Source organism: Corvus kubaryi, unplaced genomic scaffold (genome assembly GCF_017639235.1).
Source record: "Corvus kubaryi isolate FWS band 111438036 unplaced genomic scaffold, C.kubaryi_AGA036_p1.0 37300, whole genome shotgun sequence".
NCBI lineage: Eukaryota > Metazoa > Chordata > Aves > Passeriformes > Corvidae > Corvus > Corvus kubaryi.
In genome coordinates this window covers 12,543,800-12,557,668 of record NW_024581093.1, presented here as the reverse complement: position 1 = coordinate 12,557,668, position 13,869 = coordinate 12,543,800, and the positions used below count along the sequence as shown (strand labels likewise).

General features: G+C 37.0%; 1 protein-coding gene across 1 annotated transcript in view; it reads right to left on the bottom strand.

Annotated features, from left to right (window-relative positions):
* Positions 1–13,869, bottom strand: part of ITFG1 (integrin alpha FG-GAP repeat containing 1) — a 72,115-nt gene that overhangs the window by 43,746 nt on the left and 14,500 nt on the right. The window contains exons 7-8 of the mRNA XM_042027557.1: positions 6,982–7,043; positions 5,023–5,107 (exon numbers count right to left, since the gene is read on the bottom strand). Coding sequence (XP_041883491.1) covers positions 5,023–5,107; positions 6,982–7,043 — 147 coding nt within the window. The remainder of the gene's footprint in view (positions 1–5,022; positions 5,108–6,981; positions 7,044–13,869) is intronic.

The window sequence follows — 13,869 nt, the reverse complement described above, 5'->3', positions numbered from 1 at the left end:
ACTGGCAATAATGAGCTATCATTTCTTACAAGGAAAGTGATAATTACTACCACATGTCATACAAGTAGTTAACATACATGAAGTAGTTCGATTACTAGGTAGGGGGGAGAACAGAGAAGATTCTCTTAGGATTATTAGTTGGATAACTGGATTTCAAATACAAGAAAAAATTGAGTTCAAGTCTCTAAAAGACTTTGATAGAACTTTAACAAACCCAACCCATGTTTTGTCAAAAAGCAAGCAAGTGTGCATAGTAGGGGTGAATGCAAACTTATTAAATTAGAGACGGGAAAGGGCAGTAGCTAAGAAATCCAAGTGGTAACTAAAAAATAAAGGACTGAGTTAACTAAATGCTACCAAGAGAAAGGAAGAGTTGTGCTGTATTTACTTATGAGGACACCATGACGAAGTTTGATTTCAAAAAGCTATTTTTACTCCCATTTAAATACAGGCCACAACAAAGTTCTTTGCCCTAACTAAGCAAAATCAATGACTGATTAATCAAAAGTTTGATTAATCAAACTTTTACAATCTCAGATACCAACGGATGATCTATCAATCTCGCTATCCAACTGAACCAATCATAGTTAAATAGCAATTATGACACCAATTTCCTATAGAAATGAATTAATGGACTGTATAATCAGCACAATGCTAATCATTTCTGACTCACTACTTGAAAAACGTATGTCATTAATCTTTAAATTAACAAGAAAATAGCAGGTTTGTGTGTCCGAAAGATGGTTCACATTCATCTCATCCCAAAAAAATCACTCATTTTCAGATTGTCCCATTGAAATCCTTCAATTTCTTTAAAAATACATTTTCCTAGTCCTTTAAGTGACAATTACTAAAACTCTCTATATACTTGCAAGTATTTATCAGAATTCTAGACAACATCTATGATTTCCTCTAAAGACAGTACAAGCAGATCTTATAAAAATCCTCTGCTGGCTCACAGATAACAACAGTGCAGGATTAATCATTTTTGCTATAGCAACCACTGCACTGCAATTACCATAGTGACATGAAAAGAATAGAAAAAGTAATAATGAAGAGCTCTTACTTGTTTGGAGCAATGTGGCAGCTAAATAAGTGCAGAATCCTCTAGCGCCCAACTCTGCTCACCTTAATCAATTGAAATGCCATTTGTAAGAGACGTCAAAAAGCATTTCTGATTCATTTTTAAAAGGGCAATACAAATCTGTCAATTGTTCCCTGTCCTTTGGCCAGATTAATGTACGAATCACTGCTATCATGTAAAAGAGGGGAGTGCTACTTATTACAGAGGTTCCAACTTAGACATAAAGTGTAAAGTCTACTCCATTACCATAAATGTATTGATATATACACACATTCTTCTATGTAATTTTCCATTAAAATATACGCACATACATATATATATATAATTGTAGTAGACTTTCAGATATATACAAACATACATTTGCATATTCTTTTAATGAAAAAATATATCTTTATTTTTTCAGTACTTCAGGAACACTTGGTACTAATATTATACCAACATCTGTGACAGCTTCTCATGAGTCACCTAATTGCTGTTTTTTCCAACTCCACTTATCCAAATAATTTATACTTGATAGCTGTTGTTCAACCTGGGTAGCTCAAGAAAGGAAATCTTACCCCAAATTGGTTGTTTTTGGAAGTTCTCAGTCAGAATATTATACAAAGCTCTCCCCTTTTTTCAAATGACAGGTAAATATTCATGGCTGGAAAGGGTACTTCAAATAAAATTTTCAGAAGCAGGAAAGAATGTTAGACAAAGTGACCTTTTGAAACAATGCTTATTTTGCTAAGATGCAGGTGTGATCAGTAAACCAGAATCTTGCACTGCAGGAGTGCAACAGAGCACAAGCAGAAAGGTGGGTGTAAGAGGGAAGGCAGCAGCCCAAGTGGCACAGCCCCAAGCTCGCATCTGGACCTGACAACACTGCAGAGTCCAACATGCACAAGGTTAAGTTCATGAGAAGTGGCAGAGAGAAAGCACAGATACAGAACCCTTTGAGACCTGTAGCAAATGGCAAAGCTGGCATATCAGCTGTGAGGTACAGAAAATGTCAAGGAAGGGGAAGAAAAACAGAGGCAGGCAACCCAGAAGTAAGAATGTCAGAGGCTTGTGCCTGTATTTCGAACATTTCTAGTGCCAGTGGCTGCATCCCAGTGCCAAGAGGAGGATGCCTGTGGCAGAGCAGAGTGGGAGTGTACAGCACATTCCACATCACACACAGCTTGGCAAAACCTGCCTAGGTAGAAGGCAGCACAACCTTCTAACACATCTCATTTTCCATTTCATTGTGGTATTTTGATTTGTTGTGCAACCAATCAGGCCCCACTACAGATAGACAAATTATTCCAAACTGGAAACCATCATACCTTAACTTCCTTTGACTTACAACAATCATTATTCTGTCATTTTTGAAATGGAAAACTGAAAACAGGAGAGGTTAAAGTCTGACAATCCATTTCTAATAATGCATTGTCTTTTAACTCCAGCTCAGTACATGCAGCTGTACGCTCAAAGCCAGCTTTTTGAAGTACTTAAGCAGACACAGCACAGTGGGTAAATAAATGCAGTTACTGTGATAGAGCATTATAGTCATAATGTGAGATTTTTCCCCTTTGTTGTTGGACTGGTGCAGAACAAAAAATACCAGAATGAAAATTAAAGCTTTTTATCTTCCTACCACCATTTACTGTACAGCCACTCTCACAACCAATTATTATGGTCTAAGTATGATTTTTGGATGGCGGGATATTATTCAACTTTCTTCAGACTGCCTTTCATAAAGAACATGGAGTTTAGGATTATATCCCTTCATTACTCATATGCTGCTTTAGTACCATATTCACTTCAACATCCTCAACTTTGTTCAGTGAGAAAGTAACTATTTGTTGCATTAAGTGTCATAAATTAATGCTAAGAAGATGGAAGGGAAAAAAAATTGATGCTCTTCTTCAATTTGTACCCTGGTTTGAAATCATAGTTCTAAGTATTTCCATAGTTGTCAGGATGAATTCTGTTCCTTTATCAAAGCACACATTTATAGCAATCTTCTCACTCACTTAGAAAAATTCATGGGCAAGAAACACCATGAGACCTTTCCCATCCTTCCCTCTGGCTAAGGTGGAGTGATCTGGAATGAAGATGAAGGTGTGTACGTAGTTGTTCATGACGAGGAAGCGGGACCCTCACATGGCAAGATCTGAGTGTTCTCAGAGGTGAAGGGGCTGAGAGCTTTCAGAGTAACCAGTTCAGAAGGTCAGTGTCTCCTCCATGGTGACACTGGTGGCCCCTGGCCTCTCCCTGCTCTGGCAGATGTGCTGCCCCTCTACACTGATTTGCAGGTATTTTTTACATCCCTGCACACACTTGCTCTCTGATATTCACCCTTACTAGAGAGGTTGCTCCACCTTGCCTCACAGCAGTGCTCTGCCTATGAATTTGATGATAATTAGCAGAGCAGGGCATTAAACAAGTGGTGCTGGAACTCCAGCCCAGCAGCCCCTGGGATGCTGCCGTTTCTCCCAACCTCAGCCCTGCCATAGTGCTGCACACTCCATTTAGCTGCATGTTCAAAATTTCAACTTTAGCACTGGAACAGTTCCACTTCTCTTTGCAAACCTATCCCAGGGTTTATTAAAATTCCATTAATTACTATAACTTTCTAAAATTATGATGTATCATTTGGGCTCACTAGCCACCTAACATAAAATTATCCTACATTAAGATAGCTTTTCACATTGCCATTGTTAAAAAATTATAAAAAAATTTCTATTTAGTACCTATTAAGACACATTATTCAGAACATCAGCTTGGAAAATGATTACAAAAGACCCAGCACACTTAGGTTTTTTTTAACTGCAAAAACTGTATTATTCTATTCTTTCCTTCATATACCATATAGATAAGTATTCAAACTTGAAGATAAATAGTAAAATATTGTATTAAAACTTTGTCAAAGATTTTAGAAAATGGGGTAAACATTTCACAGAAGAGCCTAGGGCACAGTTCAGGTTCTACCTTACTTCATTCCCTATAGATCTGATCTAAGGACCATTACCCATCCAGCAGAGGTGTCTTGCATTCACATGTCATCCTCAAAACACTTGTAAGTGGCAGCATAGAGTGAGTCACACCCTGGGTCTAAGAAGTTTAAAAACTGTCATTTTCTTTAAAATAAATTTTTAAGAAAATGCTGAAACAAGGCTACCATTTGACAACATTTAAAGACAGGCTCAGTCTCTGTTAACAAGTGTGTTGAATAAATACAGAAAATTACATTTCCAAGCAGTTATTTACAGTCAATTATGTCAGCAGAATCAGGCCTGCAACACTTTGCTTCTGGTTGGAAAATTGTTAGTGCACAGAAAAATAGTATTTTTTGCATTACAAAACTAACATGCCCCATTCTCTGTAACATGACACACATTGATAAGCCACAATTGACTGGAAAGGTACATTCTAATAGAAAAACATAGGCTTTCACTAACCCTTGCAAAAATAGATTTACATATAAATTAAATTTTTCTCCTATCCAAAGGCCTTCCAGAAATTTCAATTACAACCATTAAGATTTTACCGTGTTCCAGCAATCTTTCTTCAAGTAATTTTATTTCATTTATATTTTGTCTTTATTAGTTCATACAAGTGAAGAATTTAGAAACATTTAGTCAGATAATGTTTTCTGAACAAGATTAGAGAAAAAACCAAAAATCATGACAAATGTTTGATAAAATTAAGTTTAAAGCAACAAAGCATCTCAAAGCAACAAAAATTAGCTACATGAGGCAGAATGCACTGGGAAAACCAAAGCTGAATTTGTTAATAATTTTTCCCAGACACTTCAAGAGTTACAAATAGACATAACACATTAAAGCAGAAAAAGTAGAGAAACATAAAAACTCCATTTAGAGCTAAACACCTTTATTTGTTCTCCAGTGTAGAGTACCTAACCAAAACATGAGAAAGCAACACTCAGGTCAGTGTAAAAGAAGAAAACTCACCAAAATCTGCAAACACAGACTGTCCAACGACTTTGGCACCACTGGGCATTTCCTTACTTCTTCCAGTTTTAGAGAAGTTCCCATCCTAGCAAACAGGACAAAGATGATGGAAAGACTGAATTGCAGACTAAGTGATAAAAACTGACTTTTGAACCAAAGAAAAAACAGATTACTAATGAAGGGTTTTAGCAGATAAGAGACATCTCAGCTATGGAAAAAACTGCACTTTTCAAAAATTAGGACTGAGTTTTTGCATTTCTAAGCCTTCCTGTATTCTTATGGAAATCCAGCAATAGTAATATTCAGATACGATTTCCATATATTTTGCTGTGCTATGAGGAAGAGATTGGATTATTTCAGCAACATTATCTAAATGATAATTAAGTGATTATGAATACTACTGTGCATTTTTGCATATTGACATGTGAATTTATAGACATATGTAATATATAACAACACACCTACACACCTGTTAAAAATAGGGTCCTGATTTGCCTTCTATTAGGAAATAAACTGATTTAATATTAGGTTTGGCTTAGAACTTGTTTTACTTATCTGTTATTAAAATCCAGGCCTACAGAAAGTAATAGTCCATTATACCATCAGAAAGATGAAAAGTGCTGGATCATTGTTTATCACAGAACTGGATCACAGCTGAAGAAACCCATTTTAAGATGTTGAGTTTTCATAGCCATGTCAGATGACCCAAGGCCCATGTCCCCAGTCACTGTCATCAGCTCCTGCACAGTGCTCTGCCACAAATGCCCAGGAAGGCACGAAGCCAAAGGCTTGGGAACGGAGCACCGTTATCCATATCCAACATGACTCATGTCATATTTAGTTTGTAGACTTCCATGCAACTCTGGACACAGTTAGTACTGTTTGTACTGGATGTCTGACTATGTATCTTTACCTTGACATATAATTTATAATGACTCTGATGAGAAAAATTAAAATGGATGCATTTCCATGCAGTGAAATAGAAGAGGCCCTGCTCTTAGTTGGCCCCAAAAGCATATCTTGTATAGGCAAATCTCAGTGAAGGGAACTACTTTTTTCTACAAAGAGCAATTTAACAGCTTTTAATGGATCAGTTAAGGTATTTGTAGGTTCATACACATGTACAAGCATTTCACATGTATGACCTATTTTACTGGGTTGATTGATTCCAAAGAACAGAATTCTTTCTAAAGATAAGCAAATCTATCAATACAAAATATATAATGCAGTCTAGTATTTGCAAGAAAATCAAAAAAGACCCCCACTAACGGGAGACAGGACAAACACCTTGTGTACTTACAAACACTTAATAGCCGGTGATTTTTAAAGTCTACCTAAAGCTGTAAGAGCAAGATCCATGACTCACTGCTTTCATTACTCCTTCCTACACGTTATCTCAGACAAGACTCTGTTCTACAGTGACTCACTGTGATAGGATGGATGCATTTTCAGGTAAACCCTCAAAAACTCATTCCTTAGCTAATAAGAAACACATTAAGCACTTTCTATTATCATAAAATAGTGAACTTTTAGCTATAGTCATTTTGGATAACAAGGTACAAAGGATGCCCCTGGCCAGGTCAGGCAATACAAAAGCAGAATCTCAATAAATAAATAAATAAATGTTAATCCATTGATCTGTTACTCCTCAACCTGAATTTCAGTTATGATATTTAGTTAACACAAAGGAATTTCCCCAAATGTAACTTGCACATGTATTGTAATAGTCAGAAGCAACATTTGAGCCTCTGTCCCAGAAAATCTTACCCAAGACCTGGAGTCAGAAAAAAGCTTACTTTCAAAAAAAAAAAAAAAAAAAAAATCTTTCAGACATTAAGAATAAAACCAAACTGATCAGTCTCTTAGCTATAAATCACTATAAATGTCACAAAATGACTCTTTGGGGTTTGTAACTTGTCTGTGTTTCAACAGAATGGTTATTTGTGTTTATTCTCTTACCTTGTTTACCCAAGTCTCAAACTGAATGGTTTTGGAATTTGGTGATGTGGTAAGGAACAAATCTGTAAGAAAATTTAAGAGAAATAAAATATTTAACAGTAGACTACATACAAAAATATTTGATCAATTAGTAAACAGATTTAATTTTAAAAATATTACCTATCTTTTAGAAGTTACAAATATATTCCAGTGATGTTTAGAAGTAAATATATACAATAAGAAAGATTAAAAACACACCCCTCAAAACTATTTTCCTGTCTTGTACTCTTCTGTTTAAATAAATATCAATAAATATAAACTAGCCTTTTATTTGGGATATGTCGAATTAAGCAACAGATACACTACTGACAGGAGAAGAAAAGCAGATGGAGAAATATTTCTGGCTTCCTATACACTAAAATTTTCTCAAACATCAAAACAGTGCAAAATAGAGCTTCAAAGGATTTATCTGGCAAGGCCTAAACAGAAGCTTATTCACCACCATTTAGAAAAGTCCCCAAATTAGGAAAATGGAAAGAAAAAGCCTTTATTTAAAACAAAAAAAAAAGTGGAGGTTGAGGAATAAGAAAAAATTAAGTCTAGTATTAAGAAATCCAGATTTAAGAAAACTACTCTTTTAAAAGCTTGTTTTTCATTGTCTCCTTCCTCCCGGCAATTTCAATTGCCATTCTTTGAGCTAGAACACAATGGTTACTTTGCAGGGGAAAAAAAAAAAAGAAAAGAGAATATTAATGCTTTCCCCTAAACTGTTTTATGGAATAAGCAGGTAGATGGTTGGCCGTACAGGGAACTTCAAATGGCACAATAAGGGATATTGTGTTCCAGGGAAAAAAACCCAGCAACAAACAACAACCACAAAACTATAAACCTCCCCACACCTAACAAGCAAAACCCAAACAAAAATCCCACATACACACAAAAACCAACAAATATTTTGCTTATAGACTTCTCTCCCACAGCTTAAAAGCTCTACCATTTAATTTTATTCCTCTGAATATGTGAAATGGGCATTTGCTTTACAGCACACACATGAAAAGCATGATAGCGCACTTGGAATGAATTACAGTGATACTTAAGGACTTCTTGAAGGAGAGTCAAAAATAATGAAAATAATCTGAAGACAGCATAAATGTAAGTTAGAAAACTTATATACACTTTCAAATATTAACTTTGCATCTAGAAGGAAACTTGTGCAATACTGTTGATTACTATCAGATATAAACCAGAAAAATATTAAAATATCCAAAACATTCATGGAGGGTAAAAGAGGAACATGGAATAACAGAAGCTTTAACTAATTTTCCTACAGGCCAAAATGCCACTACATCTTAGAAAAATGTTTTTGAGGTTTAAATAATTATTTCAAATAGAGTTGTCCTTGCTGTACTTGGTATTGAAATATTCCATGCTGCATATGGGTTATGCCACAACATGCTCTGAAGTGTTCTATTGAAATACCCAGCAAAGGATGAGCATTTGATCCCCAGCTGGGGCTGGCTGGGTGACCCTCACAGCCATTCTGTCTGCAGTGTAACCTTTCCCTAGCACCTCTCTGACTCTGTCTCACACTGCAGAGCTGACCTCCCACCTTCACTGCTGAGTCAATCCTCTCTCTGCTCAGTCCTTGGTGTAAGAGGAGATCTTGGGGAGCAGTAACTCAACACTCCCACTGTTTATACATACTTTGGGACTCTATCCCAGACTGAGACTAAGTGGCATGGCTACCAACACCAGACACAACTCACCCAGTGTCACCATGCTAGATCAAGGCTTGACACTGAACAGGCTCAGCTCCCTCAGCCTTTCCTCATCAGAGAGATACTCCAGTCCCTTCATCATCTTGGTCACCCTCCACTGGCCCCACTCCCTGACCTGCTCCAATGCTCTTCCTAAAGGCCCCCACGATCCCATTGGCCTTATGGTCACAAGGACACGGTGCTGGCTCATGGACAGCCTGGCTGTCACCAGGACCCCCAGGCCCTTCTCCTCAGAGCTGTTCCAGGTCACCCCCAGCTCGTGCAGGTGCTGGGGTTGTTCCTCCCAGGTGCAGGACCCTGCACTGCCTTTCTCTCCAGCAGCTTAAGGATGATTACATTCAGCAATGTTCCTGTTTTGCACCAAACTCTTTCCCCCAAACCAGTTCCTCTCCAAAGTCAGTAGATTACTTTTGCACTCTGTTCCTCTCCGTGTCTCCTTTTTCCTAACTCAAGGCACACAACATTATATAGAACGAATGGAACCAACACAGCAGAGACGTTCCAAGGCTGCTGCAATATCACACTGCACTGGCAAAATGCAAAGGCAGGCAAAGAGAGCAAATAATCTAAAAATAGTGCAGAGGAGCTGGTGCCACGCTGCTCTTACATAAAGAAACAAGCTGTGATTTCCCATAGGACAACTTAATACAGGTACAGCAACACCACCTCTAGCTCTAGAGCCCTCTGAACCAATCCCACTGGTACCTTATTGCCAATTGTCCTCCTTTTTATCCTTAAGCCTTCTTAGAAGCTACATGTTTGAAATGCTCATGCATGATTCTGGGATTAAACTCTCTTGCACTGCAACCAAATCAAATTGTTACTATTTACAAGTAATTTTCCATTTTGATCAAGAGTGTCAGAGATGTCAAACCAAACCAAACAAAAACATTTCTTTGCAGCAGCAGTATAAAAAAGGTAATGCAATTTAGACACTCCAAGGAACTATTCACAGATTTGTATAATTCAGAATTACAAGTGTTTTCTCCCAAGTTTGTGAAAGAAATGTGTAAGAAAAAACAAGTCCTGTCTGGACCAGTGTTCTAGACCAGTTAATTCCCAAATGTTACTTTCAATCTACCTTACTTTATGATTCTTTCTGGTTTGACTATGTAAGTTTTTAACTCCAAGATTATCTCAGAGAGGAAACAAGAATCTGTGCAATCTATAAATATCTAACAGCCATAGCAAAGCGAGCCTTTCCTTTCCAAAGGAATGGGGTCCATGACATATCTCCCACCTCACTGCTATGGATTTCCATATCTATTATAACTAAATTCTTAAATATCTAAGAGCTGCAGGAGAACAGATGGAGCCAACAAATGCATTAATATCCGTATGATCAGTACTGGGGCTACACAATAATGAAGACACAGATCTTTTCTACACTTTTTGCTTCTGGCTATACCAAGAATACTCAGTCCCTTTTTCCTACAAGGAATGCCTATCATATTACATATGCTCAGCAAAAGTCACTTGTGCATAGATATGCTGCACATTGCCTTTGGAAGGCAGTTCAGGTTGCAATTTCAGCTGTAAGAAACAAAATCTATTCCATAAAGATCTCTACATTTAAAAAGCACAGACAAGGTATTGAGGGGTGTTCAAATTCTTATGAACCTAACAACAGCACAGTGAGAGGTATTTCCAATCTGAAGTTATAAAATCAACTAATCTGGAGCTCAACAAGCAATTAGTAACAGAATACAAAGGAGATGGTTTTACTAGACAACAGGTACATGAAGGGATGCTAAAAACAAGGGGGTACCTTTAACAGCTCTACAGTAATTGTAGATTCTGTAGATATACAAATGGAAATATTAAACAGGAAGAGGAAAAAAATCCACTTTCCCGCTGCTACTGTCAGAGAAAGAATTGAGCTAGTTGGATGGACGACTAGACTAAGCCTGCAGGGCATTTCTTGCGTCCTTAATTTGTGACATGATGGAGCAAAGATAAGGAAAATACTCAATAGTTGGGATGGCGGAAGATCTCGATGCCAGATTCAGGCAGATTTCCTGAGATGTAGCACCTACAGCTGAAGTGAATGGTTTTTTGCTAAGTAGTAGCAAAAAACCAATACTGCCTGAGAGAAAACCTCTCTCTTAAACAAATGCAAAGCCAAGTGTGTTCACATTTAAATACACTATCCTATTTAGGATTTAACAGCCAGTGATTAACATAAATACAACATAAGTAATTTGAATATTCATCAACAAAATTCAACAGCCTGGGAATACAATAAGGAAGCATGGAGGTTACCTGGCATTTTAGATCTACAATAATGAAAATCAGACTAAATATATACCAAACACTTAATACAGAAGGTATCTGATAATGCTGCAACACAAAACCACTGTGTACTAGCATTTTACTTACCCTAAAAAGTGAGTTGGTGAGTGAATTTGGCTATAATTTAATTTAACTGGCTTAGTAATAAGATGCTGCTATCCAAGTTCTGCTACATCTGGTCACCAGCTAACATATATATGGAAAAACACTGAATTCACCATTCATTCTTACAAAAAAAGGAAAGAGATTATTAGAATGTATGTTCCTGCCTGTAAAAGGGAACTTACTCAAGTACTGTGTTCCAAGCTCTAACCTAAAGCTCGTTATAGAGGAACCACAGCACTTCCATCCATCTTTACATGATAGGATCAGAGAATTTCAACATTGTATCAACACATGGTCCACTGAAGACTGAAAAATTTCTCCCAAAAGCTACATAAAACTTGACTGGCTAGACTGCATTGAGTTTATTTAGTGCATTTAGAACTATCCTGTATCAATGTCCAAGTCACCCCAGACACAGCCATAAATACTAACACTGTAATTTGAATACAGCACACCCCATCTTGAACTAGCCACATTTCTGGCAATGCTTGTGCACTATATCTAAAGGAGCTTTACCTACCTACTAATGTCTACAGTGGCCCAGCTCGGGCACCAAGAGCATGGGATTTGTGCCATGGGGCTCAGGAACCACCGATCTGCACTAAAGATAATCAGCTACTGGGAACCCAGCACCTGGAGAAGGGCAACCACACTGGATCCAAGGGCAGGAGCACCTCTCCTGGGGAGATGGGCTGGAGTTGGAGCTGTTCTGGAGAGGAGAAACCTTAGAGCCCCTTCCAGAACATAAAGAGAGCTGGGAAGGGGCTTTGGACAAGGACATGCAGAGATAGAGCAAGGGGGAATGGCCTTAAACTGAAAGGGCGCAGGTTTAGGTTAGAGGTAAGGAAGAAATTCTTCCCTGTGAGGATGGTGACGCCCTGCACAGGTTGCCCAGAGAAGCTGTGGCTGCCCCATCCCTGGCAGGCTGCTAGTTTTGATGAATCTTTTAATCAGAACAGTAAATAAAACTGATACTATTACAAACTCACCCTACTTCCACTGATTTTACTTACTAGAACTAGAAATTGCAATAAAACCGAACTATACAGAACCTGCTCCAAGTTTACTTCTCATGATCCTTGTTATTTTCTGTCACTTTTGAGTGTTATAAAAAATGGTACTATTTTTAGATGGAGCATTCATTTCACTAATGACTGATTTGACCTTTCTGTTTAATGTCAGAGGGCTTTATTTCAGAATAAAAACCCTCAGCATCTGACTGTCTTGAGAAGCCACCAGGGTACAAGCAACATTAAATTACTGCTTGATTTCAAATTCACTTCAGAAGTTTAAGTTAATAAAGGAGTGGGAGAAAGTGCCCTTATTATAAACACTATCACCATGGACAAGGCAAGTAGTCAATTACAACATACATGTGTACACTCCCAACATGCCTAAAAATGTTTTCATTAATGTGGAAGAACAGGGGTGTCTGTGCATATTCTCTAACCAGAAGTTACTTTTGGAGATGAACGTGCCTGCTTGTATCTACATGTAAATAATGTGCTGAATTAAAAATCTCTGCTTTGCAGTGTGTTGACAGAATGGTACTGTAGCAACTGTATTAAAAACATTAAATGCTATAAAACCTAAGGCAAAGTAAGAGAGAACTTTCCTCTATTTATATTACAGATTGAACACTGGTAGGAAAAAAAGTATTTAAAACCAAAATTAAAAACATTATTTACAATTTTTTTAGTTGTAATTATACAGTTTTAGCTGTAGAATACTCCTAGTATGCACAAACCTAATTTTATACAAAAAAGTTGGATATAGTCAGCTTTATTTCTCTACTACATGGAAAAAGAAAACAAAATCTTACATGTTTCATGCTTCTGCCCATAAGTTTTTCATTCAGGTAGAGAAGCCCTCTACATGAGGTATTCAGATTTGTCAAACTGGGATCAGGACTGTCCTAGAGCAAATGGAATAATCTACTGCCCAGCTGTATGATTTAGCTATTATAACACAGACATGGCTACAAGTACCAGTGCTAAGGAGCCTGCAGTTCACTTTCACAAATTTTTGGTGCTAGTTACATGAAATAGTAACTTCCTCCTCTGAAAAACTTAAGCAAAACAAAAGGACTTCATACGTTCCAAACAAGCTAATTTGTGTTGGTAAATTTTTAAGAAATATGCATATAATAAGATTGTGACTTTATTCTGTTCAAATGGGTCTTTCAAAATTTATTAAGTTTTTACTGGAACTATTTAGTAAAACAGGTGATAAACAATGATAAACAACATAACTAAGCACTAAAATCCCTTTCATTATTAAAAATTACAATGGAAAGAATTCATATATATTAATTCAAAAGCTTTGCTTAACCGGAGAACTTTAAATTAGATTTCAGCTTTAGATTTATGCTTCTGAACACACAGAACAGGTGGGACTATCCTTTTGGTTTTTAGCACTTCAAACATGAGCTTTCAGACAGAAAATGCTCTTTATTTTCAGAATAAGGGCAACAACATTGTTTCAAGGAACAAAAAATGACAACTCTCAAGAGTGTTTTCAGAACCCATTTTTACATTCATGTTTTCTCAACAAAATGCTATTTGGGGCAGAACCAATTTACTTCTCACCTGTGTTAAGTTATTGATTCCCATAAAAATATACTATTATAACTCCCTGGTGTATATAGTTATATCAGTATATAATTAAAAATTGCAAAAGGAATAGCTTCTGAGACAGTTCATAATGGCATTAAAACTGCTAAGCAGATAGCAGA